This window comes from Bactrocera neohumeralis, chromosome 6, assembly GCF_024586455.1.
Source record: "Bactrocera neohumeralis isolate Rockhampton chromosome 6, APGP_CSIRO_Bneo_wtdbg2-racon-allhic-juicebox.fasta_v2, whole genome shotgun sequence".
Taxonomy (NCBI): Eukaryota; Metazoa; Arthropoda; class Insecta; order Diptera; family Tephritidae; genus Bactrocera; species Bactrocera neohumeralis.
The window spans coordinates 37,309,543-37,333,405 of record NC_065923.1 but is presented as its reverse complement, the minus strand read 5'-3'; the positions used below and the strand labels follow the sequence as shown (position 1 = coordinate 37,333,405).

Sequence of the window (23,863 nt, the reverse complement as noted above, 5' to 3'; positions counted from 1 at the left end):
CAGTTTGTTGACAGTGGGCTTTAATCTTTTACATAATACGCTCGATAGAACCTAATAAGCGATGTCGAGGAGGCTTACCCCACAGTGGTTGAGGCAGATTGTGGGGTCTCGCTTTTATTTGTGAATTGGGCAGAGCACACTTAAATCCCATTGGTCACGAATGCTTTCGTCCGACCATGTACTATAAAGAAGCTGAGGCATGGTCCTTTACAGTTCTTTACCGCGGTATTTGAATAGCTCCGTCGACAGTCCATCGGCCCCCGCATCTTTGTTGTTCTTCAGACGGGTAATTGCTACTCGAACTTCTTCCTGGTCGGGCAATGGAACGTTTGCTCCATCGTCATCGATTGGGGGAATCGGGTTCGCCTTCTCCTGGCGTTATGCTTTCACTGCTATTCAGCAATCTTGAGAAGTGTTTCTTCCATAATTTTAGTATGCTCTGGGCATCAGTCGCTAGATCACCTCTGGGGGATCTAAACGAGCATTCTCCGGTATTGAAGCTTTCTGTGGGTCACCCCATCCTTTCGTAGAATTTTCAAACATTACTCCTGTAGGCCAGTTTGTCACGAAATACCTGAACGTTGCATATATTATAATCACAACTATGATTACGTATATTTCGCATGACATTGCCACATGTCTGCACATACGTTTTCTACGGCATACCAAACACGCAGCAACACGAGTGTATTAACTTGTACTACGTCATTAAAATTCCACAGCTTCCCACAAGTGAGATCACAGTAATAAAAGGTATGAAAATCCAATACATGAATAGGGTGAGCCCTAAAAAGAATTCAATTTATTGTATAGCACTAAATTTCCTAAAATATATCGTATATATAAAAGCTTCGAAAAGAACCATTAACTTCGATTGCACCGAAGCTATAATATTCACCACAAATACAAAAAGACCTTTTAAGTTCTTGATTTCGATCTGAGAAATTTTTTTTGGATATTAGAATGTCCGTCGAACATGTGAAGATATTCGTCAATTGAAGTAATCCGATCCAAATAAGTGCTTTAAACAATAACCCACTCCTAACTTCATGCAGATATCTCGTCAAATGAAAATGTTTTCCATACAAAGGCATATGTTTGATAGTTTAGTTTTTATGAAAGCTATATGCTATAGTTCTGGGATATCGGCAGTTTTGACAAATCGGCATATTCTTGGAGGGAATTGCAAAATTTCATATAGATATCTTCAAAACTGAGGGGCCAGTACACATACATATATACAGACAGATGGGCGGACATGACTAAATTGCCTCAGCTCCTCACACGGATCATTATTATTTATATATATATTTATAGGGTCTCCGAAGTTTCCTTCTGGGCATTACAAACTTCATGGCAAACTTACCCCCTGTTTAGGGTAAACAATTTTTTTTACCTGTTATTGAAATTGTTCTAGAAATACTGCCTTGCAGTCATATCTATTTCTCTATATAGTTTTGTTTTCTGTTTTGGCTCACCCTAAAGAATATGTGTGAGCTATCGGTATTTACAATAATGTGATTCGCAGCAGACGGGTGAATACTACTTCTGATTCTTATTCGAATTGCTCGAGTTGCTTCTCCCCAGCAATGGCTTGCAGCATCTATTGTGGCATCCCACGTGTTGATGACATTTCCATTTTTTCTTGTTTATTGCAAACTTTCACAAAGGCAAAATTTTCCATGCCATTATACATTTTTGCAGTGTCTCACTGTTTCCTGTAAGGGTTGAAGGAAATGGGAAATTATTTGCCCGTGTTGTTGTTGCCTTGCCGCTTTAAAGAATTCCAACATGTAATTTGAATTTATTTGCCTTGGCCTTGTATTCTTCGCTTTTTTGCCTTACAATATGTAGCTCTAGTTCCAGTGCTTCGTTGTATATTTATAAATATATGTATAGTTCCAGACTGCCGACTGAAATATCTGATTCTGAAGAAAAAAATACTGTTTACACGCATTATAATTTGTTGCAAATATTCTAAGTTTGTGTTTGAAAGGGAGAGTCTTCTGCTTTCAAAAATCGTGGTTTTTATTTTCTTATTCCTTTTTCTTAGAAACAGTTCACTGAAGGGGGTATTCTGGTCTAGAAGCATGAATTTCAGGTAGTTTTTAAAGTGTCGTAAAAAAAAGGAAATTAATATTTTTACTATCCATTTAGAATTTTAGAAGTACAGAAAAAAATTAAAAACTAAAAGAAGTAAAAAATTTGAAAAATTATGAGCTAACGAAGTGAGGGGTCTCTAAAAATTTCCACGTGACCATACCCATGATTTCAACCCTCCTAGTTATATGAAACCAAAAAAAAGGTTAATAATCTAGAATAATGCCGCAATGGCCGGAACTACGAAAAAGTGGGAAAAATTTGTTTCCCAAAATGGCGACTGCCTGAAAAAAAAGTTTTTTTGGATCACTTTTTCTGACTATTTCGAATTTTTTAAAAATAATAAAAATAAAAATTTGGGGATGGGGCTAGTTCCAACCATAGACAAGCCTATAAAGAAAACTCTATAAAAATTTCAAGTAAACCGGTCCAGTAGAACCTGAGAAATCGTGGGTATCGTTCCAAAAAAGTCAGTTTTGAGAAAAACGCGTTTAAAGTTTAAGAGACAATTCTAGTGAACACGGACCCCACGTCACAAAATCGGCTGTATCTCCTAAAATAAGTCGAATTTTGAAAAATCCTTTCAAGGTCATATTTTTGAAAGTCTAAACTTTCAAGATATGCAAAAAAATCGATTTTTTCAAAATCCTAGACAAGAATACCCCCTAAAAGATGTGTTGCATATAGTTCATTTATGCAAATGTGATAATTTCTACTGTTAGTGTTATTTGATTCAACCACTTCATGCTATATATAGCAAGGTCTCTCCTCTTCACATAACAGATGGAGAATACTCGGATTAGCTGCTTAACCTAGCTGCTGGATTATCTTATCTGGTTAAATATGATAATCATTATACGCCTTAATGTACTCTATAAAATTAATGCAAGGAGGTCCATATTTCTAGTATGAACAGAGCCTTGCAGTTATTATGTACAATAAACAAAGACGTGACCAATATATACTATACATATCGTCACCTAAAATGCAACACAACGTATCATCAAAAAATTCAAAATTGACCTTTTTATTGCTTACAATTTACCACATCTTATTTTATACAAGCTTCCACTATCATACATAACCAAGATATATTCATTTTATAACCAAAACTAAAAATTGTATATCAATATTAGTGGCTGCTATTATATCGTTTTTCCTTCGCCTGACCAACTTAGGAAAGGTGATGTTACCTTTTTCCATATTAAGTGACGATGTACATTTTACTGTAAAATTTTCGTTTTATACTCTCAAGGGTTTTCATATACCCATACGATCTCTTGTTTTATCTACCCATGTACCTATCATTTATAGTATTTTGCTACACGAAACACCACATTCCAGCAATTTGGTCTTGCAGCAGTCCAAATTCAAGTAAAGTATTTCGCCTAGTCAAAAGAAGTCCATTATTTTTCCAATAGCTAGCTTTAGTAGTCTGCATCTCCCGTTATGTAAGTGCGATCGTACTAAGTAATACGGTGTTAGAAAGATAAGACTTCGTGCTAAAAAAGCTTTCCAGACAATTTTATGATTACTTGGCTCAGTATTATGTGAAAGCCCGTCAACGATGGAGACCACCAAAGAGAAAATGCGACATATTTTCCAGTTTTTCTTGGGCGTGAAAATGTGAATAGCCTTTCAGGTCCTTGTATTATCGTCAACCATACGCAATTTCGGCTTTGTTGATTCTTTTCGTAAAGCGTTCCACGCTCTAGAAAATCATATAACGAAAATAAGAATAAAATAAAGGAAATCATCAGGTCCATTGTTTAAAATACCGTTTGAAACCATATAAATTAGAATGGATATAAAAGGTTGGTCGATGTATGTATGTGTGCCGCACGAATTAATGCAAAAACCCTCAAGAACCGAATTTCTAACTGCGTATCGCAGCTGAAGCGCAATACAATCGATATATTTCTGAAATGGATGGTTACTAGTAAAGTAAAGTTCGTCATTTAGTTCAAGCAGAAACGGTCGTTTTGTTTTGTATTTGGTGGGATTCTCAGGAAATAATCTAGTATGAGCTGCTCTCCTGGAGCAAAACTCTTCTGGATCTGTACTGTGAACAATTGGACCATTTGAAGTAAGAAAATCACCCAAAAGTAACCTTTAGCCCATAGAAAAAGCATTGTGCTCTATCAGGACAATGCCAGGTCAAATATATTGATATGAACTGTCCAGTAGCACTGGGAGCTTTATTGGTACTATATTCTGCATCCACCTTATAGTTTTGACCTGACTCCAAGAGATTTCTACCTACTTCTGAGCATGGCGAATATTTTTGCTGGGGATAAATGCATCTCAAGAGAAGCGTGTGTAATTTGTTTGCTACAGTTTTTGTCAATAAAGACTAGAGTTGCTAACGAGATGGCATTATGAAATGACCTTCAAAATGTCAACAAGTTATCGAACGAAACGGTGCATGTCCACTTGAATCGGATAGTTCTAACCATGCTAATTAAAACCTTCAATTTAATGCTAAAATAATGGATTTTTTACTAGATCAGATTTTTCACCAAAAAAATTGAGAATTTTGTTGTGTTAATTTATTTAATTTTTAAACTTAAATCACCTTTTGCTCTTAGTCGAGATCCCAGGTAGCATGGAGGCTATCATTCACTTCGTTAAACCTCTGCTCCAACGTCTGCTGTTCGACTAGCAACTGGCGCTCTTTAATTCACTCGCTACTCGTATAACAAATTCAACAAAGCTTTTTTCAGCAGACTTTCTAACCTTTGCTTTCGCGAAACCATAAAGTATATAGGCCAGTAAGATCCAAATATCAATAACATAACACATTATCAGTCAAGATCAAAACCAACGCTTTGTTGGCATAACCTAAAAAGGTTTAGAAACTCAACTCCCTTAGCACTTTCTGTCAATTACACTCATATTTATATGAACAAACATTCATAATGTCGCATTAGAAGCCTTAACTGAAGCAGTTTCTTGGAAAGTAGCTACTTAAGCTTTACCTAATTTCGGTTGTCTTTTGTTCGCAAACAAAACTTGCACACAAAATCACTTAAAACTTAAAGCGCTATTCGCCTCATTTCCAACAACAGAAAGCAGCAAGACTTAGCAATTTTTTGCACGTATTTATAAGTATTTAATTGTACTCTTCCCCTGCCGCATGATCCACATTCTACCTATCGTGTTGTCCTTGGAAGTGCACGCGAAAGGCATAATCGCAAAAATAACATTTCGAATGGAAAATAAAGAACTAATTTTAAAGCAAAAATTGCAAAAATGGTATTTGAAGCACCCATGCAAATAGTGCAGTAATTCGTGGACCGATTTTACTACATTTTCATACCTTAAGGTAATAAGGCTTTTCGCCCAATTTTATTAATTTTAGGCAGGCAAAAAGATACACTGTTATCCTTTAAACTTAGATAGCTAACATATTGGCCGATTTATGCGGTATAAAGTCAACCGGAAGGTCAAAATTCTTAATATTAAGTATATGTAGGATAAGGAATGTACTGACCCGAATTAACCCATTTGTAAACCACCGACATACTACTTTCAGCAAAGAATTCTCTCTAAATTTCACTTATATACCGATATTTTCTGTGAAAAGTCAATTACATATAAACATTGGGTTTACATATTCAGTACCAAGGAGTTTGAGCAGTTTTCATTCGATTTGGGCTATTTTTAGTCACAATATGGCACACTTCAAAGGCACTATTCGTGGAAGGTTTTATCCTGATACATTCATTGATTCTTAATTTTTTTACCGGAAAGTGAAGGAATCAAATGGAACTTAAAATTGTGTTATGTGAGAAGTAAGTGTGGCTATGTCCGATTTCACCCAATTTTACACTGTAAAACAAAAATATCAGAGGAATGTCACGTACCAAATTCGATTCAAATCGGTTAGGATGTTCTTAAGATATGTGATTTCAGCTAAAAGAGGTCGGTGCCACGCTCATCGTCTAATTTTTATCCCAAACTAAAGCCTTCTCATACAATCTCGGGTATAAAATTTATTGTTTATGGCGGATTTAGTTTAAGCAAGGGTTCTTATAAGAGTTATTTTCAGCGAATTTAATTATTTTAACTTAAACGGTTTGGTTTTAAAGGCAACGACCACTTTTTAAAATTTATAGACCACAGGTGCTTCTTGCTGGTGCGATTATATTTGTCAAATTAGTCCCATATCTTAATTTTGGGCTTAATTATGGTAAGCGAATAGAACGATATGCAAATCTAAAAAACCGTTTTGAATTTTCTCAATTCTGTTAATCGAATGAGCTTTATGAGGCATGGGAAGAATGTATTTCAAGAGAGAACCTACAAAAGTCGAAAGTAGTACTGATTTTTATATGTAGAACAGGTAAATTTATAAAATTTCAATACTGAAATCTACATATTGACCGACGGATTAAAGAATTATATAGGCACATAAATGACCACAGTTCAGTGTTTTCGGGACGGAATTGTGTTCATAGCAGACCATTGGTGCGCCAATTGTAAGCTTCATTGTGTTAGGTTTTGCAAGCAAATATTGACTACACTCTCAGTTGGTAGCTCGAATAATATAATTTGGGTATCCAGTCATATAGCAACAGAAGGAACCAAAAAGGCAGACAAGTTTGCCCGCTCCAGGCAGCTAAAACACAATTCACTTAAGCAGCCCCAGACCATTCAGCTTCTTCAGTTGTTTGAAGCAAAGGACCCTAGAGGAACACATCAGGTCTTGGAACACAAGCAAAACAGAATATACCACAAACTCACTTTAGAGTTGTTTTGATATTGCACTGACCAAGAAGCTTATATTTATCGGCAAAAGGGAATTTCGTAATATTGTAGAGATCATCACAGGGTACATACTCTTAAGATCTTACCTTCAGAAAATTGGAAAAGTAGATTCTACGGTAGGCAGAGAATGGAGTATTATCTATGCAAATGACAAGCTTTCAGCCGGATAAAACGGGGCATTTTCCACGGTTTCCAATGCTCCAACTTAAGAGAAAATCTAGTTTTTATCAAATCTGCAGTGTTGCTAAGCGATTTGGGTACCACCCGGGTGCACAATGGGCATAATGATGGTGTTAGTACGGCTGCTTGTAGTCTGGTGCTCATACACCTCCCTTTTCAACCAACCAACCAAAACAATAATCCAAAGAAATAACTTTCTTAAATTCGACCTTTCGGAAAGCATACGTAAACCTTCAAAATTTGAGATGAAACAAGTAAGGAAGGGCTAAGTTCGGGTGTCACCGAACATTTTATACTCTCGCATGGTAAAGTGATAATCGAGATTTCATTATTCGTCATTTAAATATTTTTCAAATACCGTATTTTTGTAAAGTTTTATTCCGCTATCATCATTGGTTCCTAATGTTTATACTCGTATTATACAGAGAAGGCATCAGATGGAATTCAAAATAGCTTTATATTAGAAGAAGGCGTGGTTGTGAACCGATTTCACCCATATTTCGTACATGTCATCAAGGTGTTAAGAAAACATTATATACCGAATTTCATTGAAATCGGTCTAGTAGTTCCTGAGATATGGTTCTTGGTCCATAAGTGGGCGGCGCCACGCCCATTTTCAATTTTTAAAAAAAGCCTGGATGCAGCTTAATTCTGCCACTTCTTCCGTAAAATTTAGTGTTTCTGACGTTTTTTATGAGTCGGTTAACGCACTTTTAGTGATTTTCAACATAACCTTTGTATGGGAGGTGGGCGTGGTTATTATCCGATTTCTTCCATTTTTGAACTGTATATGGAAATGCCTTAAAAAAACGACTCTGTAGAGTTTGGTTGACATAGCTATAATAGTTTCCGAGATATGTACAAAAAACTTAGAAGGGGGCGGGGCCACGCCCACTTTTCCAAAAAAATTACGTCCAAATATGCCACTCCCTAATGCGATCCTTTGTGCCAAATTTCATTTCAATATCTTTATTTATGGCTTAGTTATGACACTTTATAGGTTTTCGGTTTCCGCCATTTTGTGGGCGTGGCAGTGGGTCGATTTGGCCCATCTTCGAACTTAACCTTCTTATGGAGCCAAGGAATACGTGTACCAAGTTTCATCATGATATCTCAATTTTTACTCAAGTTACAGCTTGCACGGACGGACGGACAGACGGACGGACAGACAGACATCCGGATTTCGACTCTACTCGTCGCCCTGATCACTTTGGTATATATAACCCTATATCTGACTCTTTTAGTTTTAGGACTTACAAACAACCGTTATGTGAACAAAACTATAATACTCTCGTTAGCAACATTGTTGCGAGATATAAAAAGCTTTGAGATAACGGCAATATTTTAACTGGTCGCTTTTGATCATCAGGGCATGCACAAATTAATATCAAAGCCACATTAATATTTAAATTAAGTTTAATATATCGGCAGTTATCGACATTCATGGGTTAAACTTTAGACTCTCCAACATCGCATATATTTTGTAGCTGCTCTATTTATAAGCGTTTAATTTTGGTGGGCAACAGCTCAATAGGTAGTCAGGTTTCTCGTTTTAGCACTATTGTTTACTTAAAGGCAATTGAAAACGTGATATATGCGCTGAACCAAGGATCTCAATAACCCTTTTCTCATTATTAATTTATACTCATAATAGCACTATATAATATTTCAAACTGCAAATTAGCTGCAACTCAACTCGCGCCCTCTAGCTTCCGGCGTGTAATTTGATTAATTAATTTACTCTTCCTTCGCTTACAACTTAGGCCAGCAACGAACAGTTTATTTACTTTAAATTTGGGTCGCTAACTTTGTAAACATTTATATACATACCAGCGCGGAGAGAAAGCGAAGTTCTTCTTGTGTCATGTTCATTTAATAAAATTTGCAAAACAAACTTTTCGCTTCATAACTTTGCCTTCTGGAATGCAGTGTAGGAAGGCAAGAGAAGGCAAGAATGAGCCTAAACGAAGGAAATAAGTTATTTCTCACGCAAATGTTCAATGAGCTGTCGCTTTTTTGCATTATCCATTTGTATAATACTTATTCACATAATGTGTCTGCATAGCCAACAGAAGGATTTCATTTCGACTCAACAACAACAACAAAAGCAATTTGTTTGCACTTACTAGTGTTCGAAGCGTTTTCTTCGCCTTTTTTCTTGCTGGTTTTCAATAACTTTTCTTTACTTTTTTCTTACTATTGTAGGATACGCTGGACAGCAAGCTAAAGTATAGCACGAACGTTGTAGTTGTTGTGGACAATGGCGGCATCAATGGGCGACCCAAAGTTTTCACAGAAAACGAAGCCGAGGCAACATTGATGAGCAAGAATAACGAGACATGTATATAAAGAAAGCTGGTGGATGCAACAAGGAGGCAGCTAACATAAAATAAGCGATCGAGTGGTTTGAGTTGCATGTAGATACATATGTGGTAGTGTGGAGTGCGTTTGCAGGACAGCGAGTTTAAGCCAAAACCAAATGCACACTCACAAACCAATGCTTTGGCGCTGTGAATGGGCATTACAAACTAAGTCAATATGTGTGTGTATGTATGTATATATATTTTGTATATATCACATTTGTTATTATACTAAAAGGAATAACAGTTGTTCCACTATTTATGAGTTACAATTAGTTAGTTTATGCAACGAGTACTGAGTGTAAACAAACACTGTGAAGATATTTGTCTATATGTAAGAAATTTGATAATAGCTAGTGTCAGTGTATATTGGCAACGAATTTAAGAAATTTATTTATATTCGCCTCAGCCGCAAAGCATGCAATTAGTTTATTCGTTCATAAGTTAGTAAATAGTTGATGCAATTTTTGCGGTGCCAACAAACCCACACCCCGCGTGTGGAAGTCAGAGTGCGATGTAATTAATAAAAGAAAATATATAAATTTGTATTTGTAATCAATGTTAAATAATTTATTTTTTTTTTTTTTGAGTTATGAAATAATTTTCTTTGCACTCTTGTTGAGCTTTAAACACAAATATTTCAGCTTTCCGTCATTATGTGCAATGAAATATTGTGCAATATTTAAGTGCTAAGGTTGCTACAAAAGAATATTCCCAAGTCATGCGAAAGTTTATTACGAAATGTGTACTCTTGATAAAGAGAAGTAAACGCGAACGTTTATAGATAATTCTGATTTGTTTACTGACACCAACTCCAACCCAAAATCTCATGTTTGAGAACTCACCAAGAAACTCTTATTTTTGCTTTTACAACAGTGTTGTTTTTATAATACAAGTAGTATTAATACATTGTAGTATCCTATCCCCTGAATAGTAATATACGTAACTATAAAATTTATCATAACTTCAAATTTTATTTAAGGTAATTTTTTGCAAATTATTCTGTCTATGACTATATTCGTGCGTGTTTATTCAAGCTTTAAACATGATGAACTTTTAATTTCGGTTCAACCGAAGCTGTAATACCCTTAACAGATACGAAAAACTCCACCAGCAGCATGGCTTCCGAAAAGTACACAGTACCACCACAACACTTAGCGTCATAAATGCGCTGATAGTCCGTGGCATTATATAAGTTCAAATGTAAACGGATATCTCTCCGACCTTTCTCGCTTACTCTCTGCACGGAACTGAACACTCCCCCTACTAAATCCACAGCAATCATATTTACAAACTGAACAAAAGAGTACACAAATTCGACCATAACATTGCAGTCGATGACGTCAAGATTCCGACTGTCAATAATTCTAAAGTTTTGGGTGTGACTTTTGACAGTCTGTGTTCCTTCACTCCCCATACGACCGCGATTATCGCCAAAGTACAGAACCGCAATAAAATCCTCAAGTCGCTAGTGAGGCCCGTATGCTCCCAGTTGAGGAGCATAATAACCTCCTCTTCAGGCTTTTGCAGAAATCACCCTTGCAGTCACCTGCTTGGAGCAGAACCACCTCCTAAGAGCATCAAGAGGTTTTTCCTCAACTACGTCGACGACTTCAGACAATACGCCGTTCAAACTTCGGACGCAAGAAACTTCCGACGAGCACTGTCCGCCATTCGCAGTGAAGCCATCAACACCTTCACCGACTTCCTTCCAGTGAATGGCGTACTCAGAGTCAAACCACCACTCAATACAGACAAAAAGAAACGAGGGTGACCTTTGTGCAGCTTCGTTCTGGATATTCTAACAGGTTAAACTAACATATATCAAGAATAGAACCCGACATATCCAATATACGTCCTGCATGACTTTTATATCTCGGAACTGGCCGCCTCATTGCATGCCCGACCCCCGCACTCATCTGACACCCCTCTCCATTTGGTCCGACCTCGCCCAAACAGCACGTTCTTGGACATTCCGTTGGATGACGTCGACGACAAATTAGCTAATCCTTACCATCGTAACGGGGTAACAACAACAACAAAAATCCATAAAAGAACTCAAAAACTCAGGGTCTAGTTCGCGAATACACTGACAGACAGACGAACATGGTTAAATCGGCTGAACTTGTCGGCGTAGTCAGTGAGGGTGCTCTGGATCGATCAAACCAAATTGGAGTCAGAAGTTCTGGGCTATCAGAGAAGTGAGACGCAACTTCTTAGCTGCTTTTTTCCAAACAGTTTTCAACCAAACTTAAACACGAGGTCGAGCATTCTCACGTTGAAAAAATATTACCTCGAGTCTAGTCACAAATTCCAGGTGCTTTTCGGCAACCGCTCGATTCAATTTGATGATTTGCTGTCAGTAACCTTCCTTATTCCGCGGTATCACCCGGTTTTAGATGCTGATGAGCAAAATTGTCTTTCAAAATTTTTGGCATCAATACATACATATGATACCGATTTTCTTGCTTTTCTATGTATCCGGCTGCTTTTAAAGATTTTAAAATGGCTGCTTAAGTAACCCCAAAGATACGGGCTTGGAGCTCGTGTTTGACAACAATTTGCATAGTATGATTATGCTGCGTTCCTTATCTTCAAACCTTTTTTTTGTCGTTCAGAACGATCTTCGCCTACCAAACTAAAAACTCCTCCGAATTTAAATCGTGCAAACGAATTTTAGCAGGTTCGGTCTATTAGCGTAGATTCACCTAGAACTTCAACCCGAAAACAATGACTTTCGGAAATTATTGTTACTTAAGCTTCAAGTGACTGACATATTCGTATACTAAAAAGGAGCATTGACGGACAACAACATTTGATGTAGTTCACGTAGGTACCTCCTGTTGACAGCCTTACCCCACGGTGCTTAAAAGCACAACGGATCAAATCAATGCGCTGATCAGCGCCCTGAAAATGCCCAGCAATTTTCAGTGCCAAATTTCCGTGTGGAATGTGCACACTAACCACCTTGGAAGGGTTCGAGGCCATTCTAAAACCCCTGCCGTGTTTTGGGCCCAACATCCGGTTGCAATGCAACTCCACATTCAACTGACAAAGTGTCAGTTCTACCCATATTTGAGTTTTAATCAAAAAAACAATGATACTCCTCGTGGTTCCAGTCCGCATGAGTAGGTTGTAGCGAATTTTGTGTTCTCCTGCTTCCCATGGTATCAGAATTAAGTCTGCGGTCAGCTTTCGTAGCCGAAACTACTACCAGTTGAGTCTACATACTGCTCTGGGCTAATGACCAGGGATTGGATCCTATACACACATCACATACACACACCACTCACACAAAAACTTACCTTAATTCCCAGTTAAAATATTTCGCCGCCTAAACAATTCACGCTCATACGACCCTAACAGTTCGGCATTCCCACTAGTGGGAATAACACCGCTAATATCTAAGTGTCCGTCAGTTCAGCTGATCCCCGTACCCCCAAGATACCTAATGTCTGCGTAAATCGGGATCTTCAGGCTGTACCCCACACAAACACCCCGAACTATCAGGTAGGTGCCCCTGAGGCAAAAATGCACTTAGAGGTCCTTGCACTAAAAAGACAGACTGTAACAGAATCGTTAGGACTATTGTCGCATCCTGCATAGACCAATCGAAGCAGTGCAACATACAGGCGAACATGCAAGCATGATACAACGTTGCATCGAGGAAGTTTTTGGCGGCCCGAGACCGTCATCGCTGTTTTCAATCTTATCGCAGTTCTATAAGTGGTAAAGCCACATACAAGCCACAATATATTGTGCGATTAGCACAACGTCCGAGGCCTCAATAACTCCGCAAAATGCGTCGTACTATACCCATGACCGGCAGCATGCGCTCCTTTAGTAAAAAAATCCTTTCACACCTGACCAGCACCAGATATTTGACTTGCGCAACATACCTGATATCGACTGCATTCACCCGGGCAGTTGGTGGACAAACCAGGGAAGCTGAAGTCCATGTATGCACGAACGGTCGGTGGCTTGTCAACGCATGTTCGGAATATTGAAACAATGGTACAATAATCATGTTACGCCATCTCTTGCCAAACCGTACGAATACGTATAGCTATAGAAACACAATAAGTTGAAATTTATCTTAATTGTTTCTACGAAATCTCTACATATAACCCTCTTTTTACGTTCTTGCAATTTGCACGAATATCTGTTGTGCCATTAAGCCCGTTTGCCACCTTTAGTCTTATTTTATAAAGTTCGCACTTGGAACATCTTGATCAAGATTCTTTAAGCGCTGTAAATAAGCTTCAAAATTGTATGGTTAAATAAGCTTATTGAATATTAGCGCATTTTTGGCTGACGTATTATTTACTGTTATGGACTAAACGCATAAATATTTGTTGCACTTTCTTCTAAATATAGTTATAAAACCATCTTTCTGTGAGCTATAAATGCATATATGCGTGTGTATATGTTTATAGTTATATATTGTATAGTCATATAGTTCTTGTATTATTATGGAACCATATAAAATATACTCTGTATCGTATACTCGAGTTAATAGCAAAAAAGGCTTGGCACCGTTTATTTATACTTTTACTCAAGAGCATATATGTATAATACATACGTATGTATATACTATGTACATAGATCGATTTTTAACCAGCAGCTTTAAATTAACTTAACCTTAAACGAATTTACACGTCTCTGTGCGTAGTTATATGTAATATATGTGTGTAGGTATAAATAAATGCATATATACACACTAATGAGCACAAGCTAAACGCATCGAACCGGTTTCATTGTAAGCGTATTTATGTAAGGAGGATATTGCAAAAATTCTCGAGAACTATTGTCAATATTTTGTATATAAACGACAAGAAGATAAAATTTGCGGAATACAGTACGCTTGCTAATATATTTTAAAAAATTTCTGATAAAAAAAATGTAAATAGGAAACTTGTTGTCAACACACTTCGTGCAAAAGCGCTTGGCAAGCCTTGGCAAGGCAACTATTTGTTATAGTGTACTCCTACATTTTAAGCAACATGTAACTGTAAATAAGTATATAGAAAATTGTAGATTTAACGTGAACGCATGGCAAAAATGTTATGAGATGAATTTGTTAGGATTGAATGCGGAATGTTGCGTATACGCCGCGTACAAGACTCGTTTTTCTCAAAAATTTTAATTGGAGCAGTTGTTGATTAGAATATAAATATTATAATTGTCAATTTGAAAACTAAAAAAATATACACACGTGCTACTCTGAGTTTAACCATGCGTGGCAACTGAGGTCAGCCCAGCAATCGTGCGCAGTGAGTGCATGTTACGTATACGCCGTGTAAACACAAGGGTTATTTAACAAGACTTATTTCCATTATTTATAAACAAAATTATTTAGAAAAAAACTTATTTTTTTTTTTAATTCAAGTAACTTGCAACTCCTTGTAGGCGTTGTATTTGTTTAATATACAAAATTTTGCTATTTTTCGAAAATAATGTAAGCACGATCTCTTTGAATTATAACAGCGATTAAGAAAATAGTAATAGTGCTAAGGATATATTTTATTTATATTATATAAAACTTTGTTCTTACTACTATTATATTGTAATATATACGTATATTTGATATTAATTATAATAATAGTATTATAAATTTTTAATAGGTTTAAAGCATTTTCATAGTCTGCATTTATTTGTTGCAACAAACATTTGACTACAGCTTAAGCGAACTGTATGCTATTGTGATTGCATGTGATTAAATAATGTTGTTGAATTACATCAGCAAACTTGCATAAGCGTTTATTAAATCACTAGTAGAAATTTTGATAACTTCAAACAGTTATTGGCAGCAAGTTAAATAATAAATAAAATTGTGTACATGTATAAATCCATTGAATTCAACAGCTTAAGTTGAAAACGAGAAGTATTACTATTTTTAAGTACTTGAAACTTTAAATAAAATCGAAATATATAAAACATTGAAATTTACTGTACTAGTTTCATTCAAAGTAAAATTCGAAGAAGTGATAGGTGAAAGCCTTGTTGGCATACATTGTGAAAAAAGTACCCAGAAATTGTAAGTAAAGCGCAAAATATTTAATTATTCATTAATATTAATTTTGTCGCCTTCAAAGTAATCCCTACTTTGAGAGGCAACGATTCTTCCAGTCCACGAAACACTGTTCATGAGGATCCTTCAGCACCTTTAGAGATTTTTGTTTTATCTATTCTATCTAGTGAAAATGAGTTCCACGGAGCGAGAACTTCAGTTTGGTGGTCAAGATAAAATCACACACAGCCAAATCTGGTGAATACTATGGTACTCGTTTTGAAAAATTCAGCTTTATTGAAAGCTGCCGAGCATGAATGCGTTTTATACACAAAATATCCACGAAAGTCATTCGAACGGACATTGATCTGATGATTTTTAAGCACCATATCCTTCACTTTTTTAATATTTTAACCAGTTGACGAGGTCGAAGGTCGTCAGAAAACTGCAAACTAATCTTTGTTGAGAAATTTGCACGTTAGAAGCTTTGTTAATATTAAGATAGGAGATGCAAATATGAGCCACTTTCATGGAGCAACCTAGGGTAGTTGTTTTACCGAAGGAAGGTTTGTATAAATAACCCAACCAACTCGTGAGAGTTTAGATCTATAATTCTGCTGATAACGCTAGAGACAATTTTGGACGTGCACATTAGGGCCCCAGCGCCTTCTAGAAGCTTATACAAAGCGCAGCTTGCAAATACGAAAGTTTTCTACAGCCCATTAGCAGTATTATGACCATCACTCTCAATACAATCCAGAATTGTTCAGCGCAGCAAGTCTGGGGTCAAACCCGGAAAAAACGTATCTGCTTGTGTTCACAAGAAAGCACAAAATTTCTCTATGGAGATTCCCTTCCATAATTCCGACACAACTCTCTCTGAAGGACCGCTCCAAGTACCTTGGGGTAGTCTTGGAGCAAACTGTCAAACTGTTGTGAAAACACAACGTGGAAGAAAGAGTGAGGAAAGCCAGCAATGCCTTATGTAGACAGATGCTCGACACAACCTGGAGGCTCTCTCATGCACTGGTGCTACACAGCTATTGTAAAACCAATTCTGCTCTACGGTGCAGTAGTACGAGTATGATCGACAGCCGTACAGAAATTCACCTACCGGAAGCCAATGGAAAGGGTTCGAAGATTTGGTGCGCAGCTGCATTTATACGAATGGCTCGAAAATTAATGATGAAGTTGGTGATGGGATATACTGTACAGAGTTAGGCATAAGACAGCCTTTTAAGTTGCCTGGACCACACAAGCTGTTGCTATTGCGAAAGCCGCGGAGCTGGCCTCTAATGCATCTTCATTATTTCCCAAGGCAAATGTCCCTTAAGATTTAAAAGTTATAGGAAGTTAAATTTATGCATCAAATGTACTATATTCATATAGTTCACCATGAAATACATATCAATAAGTCAGTTGTTTTTTATCTCATAATGTCTATGGTGGCCTACAATCATACTGTACACCTGAAATACTAAAATGCTGAATGGTGATCTCTTCTTAAAATCACCATGATCTCTTTCTCGTTATCACTTTTCTTCTTGAGCGAAATGAACACGTTTCAACTGTTCCATACCATCTTTCCGAACCTCGTCTATAAAATAAAGCTCATCTTACTGATTTCGAAGTTATGGCTTTAACCTACATCCTCATTTACCTCTCCGAACCAAGTTAACCAGTTCAAATCTTCTAAAAGTAGCGATAAACGGCTCTTGAAGCTAATGTCAACAATCGTCGGAAAGGATGGAAAAAACGAGCCGAAACCAAAAAAAAACACGCCAAAGCTGCTCAACAATCGTGTTTTGGTACATTATAAGTTTGTTCCCGAGAGACAGACGGTCAACAAGGAATCCTATTTGGCCGTATTGAGTCGTTTGCCTGAGAACATCCGTCGAAAACGGCCGGAATTATGGAAGAACAATTTATGCACTTTACACGATGATATTACACCATCGAATCGAGTCTCGATTTTGACCGAATTTAAAGCCAACAAGTAAGGAAGGGCTAAGTTCGTGTGTCACCGAACATTTTATACTCTCGCATGACAAAGTGATAATCGAGATTTCATTATCCGTCATTTACATATTTTTCAAATACCGTATTTATGTAAAGTTTTATTCCGCTATCATCATTGGTTCCTAATGTATATATTATACAGAGGCATCAGATGGAATTCAAAATAGCGTGGTTGTGAACCGATTTCACACATATTTCGTACATGTCATCAGGGTGTTAAAAAAATATTATATACCGAATTTCATTGAAATCGGTTGAGTAGTTCCTGAGATATGGTTTTTAGTCCATAAGTGGGCGAGGCCACGCCCATTTTCAATTTTTAAAAAAAGCCTGGTTGCAGTATAATTTAGTGTTTCTGACGTTTTTTGTTAGTCGGTTAACGCACTTTTAGTGATTTTCAACATAACCTTTGTATGGGAGGTGGGCGTGGTTATTATCCGATTTCTTCCATTTTTGAACTGTATATGGAAATGCCTGAAGGAAACGAGTTTGGTTGACATAGCTATAGTAGTTTCTGAGATATGTACAAAATACTTAGTAGGGGGCGGGGCCACGCACACTTTTCCAAAAAATTACGTCCTAATATGCCCCTCCCTAATGCGATCCTTTGAGCCAAATTTCACTTTAATATCTTTATTTATGGCTTAGTTATGACACTTTATAGGTTTTCGGTTTCCGCCATTTTGTGGGCGTCACCTTCAAACTTAACCTTCTTATGGAGCCAAAAAATACGTGTACCAAGTTTCATCATGATATCTCAATTTTTACTCAAGTTACAGCTTGCACGGGCGGACGGACAGACAGACATCCGGATTTCTACTCTACTCGTCACCCTGATCACTTTGGTATATATAACCCTATATCTGACTCTTTTAGTTTTAGGACTTACAAACAACCGTTATGTGAACAAAACTATAATACTTTCCTTCGCAACTTTGTTGCGAGAGTATAAAAACGCACTAAATACCATCGATCAACCACCGTAATCACCAGACTTGGCTCCGTGTGATTTTTTCTTGTTACACAAAATGAAGTTGCTTCTCAGTGAAATCCGTTTTCATTCGATCGAAAAGATAAAACAAAATTCGCTGAAGTAGCTAAAGGCAATCCCAAAAAGTGCTTATGAAAAATGTTTCGAGGACTGAAAATATCGTTGTCATAAGTGTATCAAATCTGGTGGAAATTACTTTGAAGGCACTAAAATAAATATTGATAAATAAATAAATCAATATTTTGCGTTTTATTTAAAACTTCAGGCTACTTTTTTGTATATCACTGGTACTTACATCTAAAATTTTAGTTTTACCTACCACCGTATCTAGTAGTTGCAATAGTTCTTGTGATTAAATCTTCGGCCTTTATCACACGGCATAAATATGTATGCCAAATTGTCCATCAAATCATCCGAGAATAAAAAAACTTTTAATTTCTGGAAAGTCAAATAAATTTGAGCTTCTGTGAGTTCTTGTTCGACTTTTGAATTCTGGCAAAAGTTAATTCATTGACCGATAAACCATAATTAAATGCAAATCACAATATCCCCTCTCTCATAAGTGAAATTCAAAAGAAGATATTAACGTTAATCAGTGAGAAATGTAGTAGTGAAGACTAACAGTTGTTATATGCATATACCAAGCATATATTTATTTGTGTATAAACTGAAGAAATTAAATTATAATTAAATAGTTCTTTCTCAAGAAACTTCATCACACTTGTGGTTACTGAAACATATTTGCGGTTATTGAACACTTTTGACGAGAAACCAAAATTTCTTTCATTAGAATTTTAGTTATTAATTTGAAGAAGAATTTGTCAATAATACTTGACTGCAAATGACATAAGAATGTAAAGCTTTTGATGTGATTAATTCATTTTAAATGTGAACAAAAAATATTTACATTCAGAGAAAAATCATAGCTGCATAGAATCAACGCCATTCCTAAAAGTCATCAAACATAGCTGTATAGCCTTCCACATTGCCTATTGCATTATGACCAATGATGCTCTCTAACTGCAGCAATTGTTACGCACGATGGCGGATGAATTGGTTCGGTTCTTCTGCGCTATACTGTTCCATAGCAGTAATAGCGTCTTCGGTGTGCAATATGGATGCAATTATTCAATAGAGCACATGAATGCTCGCATTTCAGACTCTGTTGTTTTTGAGTAAGTCGGCTCATTAAGTGACGAGTAAGAAAAATGAGTATAATTAAAGTAACAGCAGGCAAAAATATTAACTACATTGGATACCACAAGCTCAAAATAAAAACAAACACCCGTTAGGGTGACCTTAGTCAAGAGGCAGAATATTACGAATTTGTAAATGGTCAAGAAATGGAGAAGCCAAATTTCATCTTTTTCTTCTTTATTGGCGTAGACACTATTTAAATGGCTTTAGTCGAGTTTAAAACAGCGTGTAAGTCGTTCCATGTTTTCGTTATTAAGTGCCACTAGGAAAGTGTAGCCAGGTTCATCTCCACCTAGTCTTTCCAACGCTGTGGAGGGTTTTATCCTCAGGCAGGTACTCTTATAGATGAAGTGTTTTCAGCGTAGCTGCTGTCTCCTAATTCGCTGAACTATGTCAATGTCGCCTTATATGTTGTACAGCTCATCGTTCCATCGACTGCGATATTCGCCGTTACCAATGCGCAAAGGACCATAAATCTTCTGCAGAAAATTTCTCTCGAAAACTCGTATCGTCGATTCATCAGATGTTGTAATCGTCCAAGTCTCTGCACCATAGATCAAGGCGGCAATGATGAGTGATTTGTAGAATTTGGTAGAAGAATGTACTTTCTCGATTAAGCTCTGCAGCTCGTAATATATTTTCCAGCAGTAGATTGAAAAAGTCGCACCTAAGGAGTCGCCTTGTCTGAAATATCATTTGGTATCGAACGTCTTAGAGAGCTCCTTCCCGATCCCTACGCAGCTTTTGGTGTCCAATCAGTTTGTTAACGATTGACTTCAGTCTCAGTCTTTCACATAACAAGCTCGATATGACCTAATATACGGTGCTGAGGAGGCTAATCCCATGGTAGTTGGCGTAGATTGTAGCGTGGATTGGACAGAACAAATTTAATTTCAATCGTCGGGCATGCTTTTGCTCGACCATATTCTACAGCGAAGCTGATGCATTCTCCAAATCAGTTCTGCGCCGCCGTATTTGAATAACTCGGCCGGCAATCCATCGGACCCCGTCGCTTTTTTGTTCTTCAGACCGGTAATTGCTATTCGAACTTCTTCATGTTCGGTCAATGGAACGTCTGTTTCATCTTCATCGATTAGCGAATCAGGTTTACCATCCTTGGTTATGCCTTCACTGCCATTCAGCAGGCTGGAAAAGTGTTCTCTCCATAATTTGTTAATGTTCTAGGCATCAGTCACTAGATCACCTTTGGTGTTTCTACAAGAGTATGGCCCGGTCTTGAAACCTTCTATTAGTCGCCGCATCTTATCGTAGAATTTTCGAGCATTATTCCTGTCGGCTAGCTTGTCAATCCCTTCATACGCACGCATTCCGGCCTCTCTCTTTGTGTCTGCAAATGCCTGGCTCGCTCGCTTTACTCTTCAACTCTCGGTATCTATCACATTCCGCGTTGCGAGGTAGGCACTCCTCATCATACTAGCTGTTCTTTTGCATTTTTCGAAAACCAATGGTTTCGTTTGCAGCTGTACGTAAGGAGCTTAAAGCTATTCCCTTATACCGAGTTGCTTATGAGTGCTCTAAGATAGCAAGAGTTCTAGTCGAGTAGAAAATCATTCGGCTGTCTATTGTGATTGCAGCTTCTCGACGTCAAACCTTCCCTGTGTTTATTGAGTGTGGTTTTTACTGCACAGAGGCGGGTGCATATCTTGGCTGCATCTTTCCGTCTATCGCAACATTTTAGATCTTGTTGGTGGCTTTTCGATCTGAAGACAGCCAGGTATATTTGAAGTATACTGATTTTAATTTATGGACATGGACAAACAAATTGCATTGCTGCCTCATTAAATTTCTCTTACGTAAGCATTTGAATTCATGAACGTAAGCAATACAATAACAATACTATCAGATTTCTATGCGCTTTTTTGAATGCTTAAATTTGTATACCTCTGGCAATGATAATTGTTAACAATGCAGCTTCTTGAGCAAACAAATGCTCTAAGGTACGGAAATTTGTGTTAAATATATATATATACGTAGTATAAATATGTATGTATTTATAACAAATTTCCTTTCGTATATTTAAGTGCTTATGTGTGTAGACTAAGAATCATGCAAGTAAGCTTGAAATCGGAATATTCGTTGTACCACGTTCCTCATAAATTAGCCATTATTCTGCCACAATGAAGCATTGCTTGGCTACTTAGTTGGCGAATAATTCAATGGTGCTCCGTAAACAGGAAACGTGACTCATTTAGTCCTTGTTATAAATGAAGAAGAAGCTTCGCTGTTAGTCCACGACTTGTCGATGGTGTGCATACAAGGAATGCTGCTGAAAATGTATCTAACAAAACTACAAATATAAAAACTTTTCCATACTTTTGTACTATTTCTATTAGTTTGATTTGTTTTGATACTGAGAGTTGTTTTTCTTTGGGAATCATGATGGAGAGGCAGTATCATATTTCATGCATATGATTCATAAAATGCATTGTTTGGCTACTGGAAATACAACCAACCACAAACGGCAGCTTTTAGTAATCTCTCCAGACCAACCAGCCTTACAATATCCTTTTTGAAATGGAAGATTGGTCACGCTGGAAGATATTTCATCAGAATCAGCTGTATAAAGGATTTATCATATTTTTTTCTGTAGTGGAAGACTTAAGAATAAGTTGCTTTGAGGAACTGTTGACAGACAGAGACACTTACAGAAGAAGTCTGCTTCACATGATAAAGTGCTTGTGTAGAAAGCTTTTTCATTTCACGGGATATCTTTTAATGCTTGTTATCTTTAAGAAATTTGGCATTTTCCTAAGACAATGATGCAATCTTTGAAAAATTTGTTCATATTGGACCACTATAGCATATAGATGCCATACAAACTGAACGAACAAAAACAAGTTTTAATAGCTTCGGTGCAACCGAAGTTAATGATTTTTTCTCGCTTTTTATTTAAAGTCAGACAATCATATAAAATTGCTCATATGTTATATTTGACACATTCTCTGAGTCATAAAAATTTTCAAATACTCACACTCTTCTCTGTTCATAAATTTCATATAAAATATTTACTCGTACTTATCTGCAACATTATGAATCCCCAAAAAGCAAACATCCCACCTCCCTTCTTGAGCGAACTCATCGCCTCATTCAACCTGTGATTAATTTTCTGTTAAACGCGTTATAAATTTGTTTTTATGTACTCCTACCCCTGTGGGTCCTCTTCAGCGAAGATGAGCAATTTTTGGAATATTCGGGCGATTTATCAATTTCCTGTCCAATCTCTCATAAATATTTAATTATCGACGAATATTCGCAGTTATGAAATGATACCTACTACAAAATTTATGACCCACGCCAACACCAGCAACAGTGACGAAACATACAGCAACTTCCATTCTTCAATCCACACACACTTATGGCACACATTTATAAGGCTGTGTGTACATATGAATTATATATAGATATCTGTATGTTTGTTAGAAGTTGGATATTTATGTAAGCGGTACATTAAAAATATATGTATATACAATAAATCTGCCAAACGGTAGCACACTCTACGAAGTGAGTTTGTATGTAATTAAATTGTAACCAAAACGGAAAAAGGCAAACAGGAAGACCGCTTGCAGAAAATTAGATGGATAAAAATAAAATGTTTTTGGTCGGCAAATTAATGCAACAAATACGCGCAAAAAATATACTGAGTGACATGAAATGAAATTATGGAAGTATGAAATGCGATTAAGGAGTTACATGGTTTTCCTCGGGTAAAAGAAGCAATTTTTTTGTCGTATAGAAAATTAAATATTTTGTTAGAATTTTTTATTCTTACAAACATACACTTTTTATTTTACGTTGAGATTAAAAATTGAAAGCGTTGAAAAGACAGTTTGTGCACGGACTGAAGGCGCTCGACTTTCTTAAGCGACATCCCTTATGAAATATCGGACAATGGAGGCATAATCTTTCCTGATAGAAGTATGTCTGTGTGTCAAAAATGGGTTGAATCGGGTCAGTACTTCCCTTATCTCCCATATATGTACATAAATCAACGATTTTCGAAATTCTAGGCTAGGACTTTATAATACATATATCGGCCAATATTTGAGTTATCTGAATTTTATTCGTATTTTACTCATAACAATATAACTTCATGTTTATAATGGAAATTGGGCGAAAACTTGACGTAGCCCCCATATGACAAACAGAGTATAATATACGGCTGACGTTACTTCATGTGATTGCTTATTGGGAACAAAATATTAGACTTTGGCCTCT

The 23,863-nt window shown here is 36.8% G+C and overlaps 1 protein-coding gene across 3 annotated transcripts in view; it reads left to right on the top strand.

The window, feature by feature from the left end:
• Positions 1-15,359, top strand: part of LOC126761477 (neuropeptides capa receptor) — a 229,931-nt gene extending 214,572 nt beyond the window's left edge. For 2 of the 3 annotated variants that reach the window (XM_050477667.1, XM_050477665.1), the window contains exon 11: positions 9,256-15,359. In XM_050477667.1, coding sequence (XP_050333624.1) covers positions 9,256-9,399 — 144 coding nt within the window. In that variant the 3' untranslated portion in view covers positions 9,400-15,359. The remainder of the gene's footprint in view (positions 1-9,255) is intronic. The other variant, XR_007667366.1, reaches the window with a different exon arrangement.
• Positions 15,360-23,863: the final 8,504 nt, after the last annotated feature.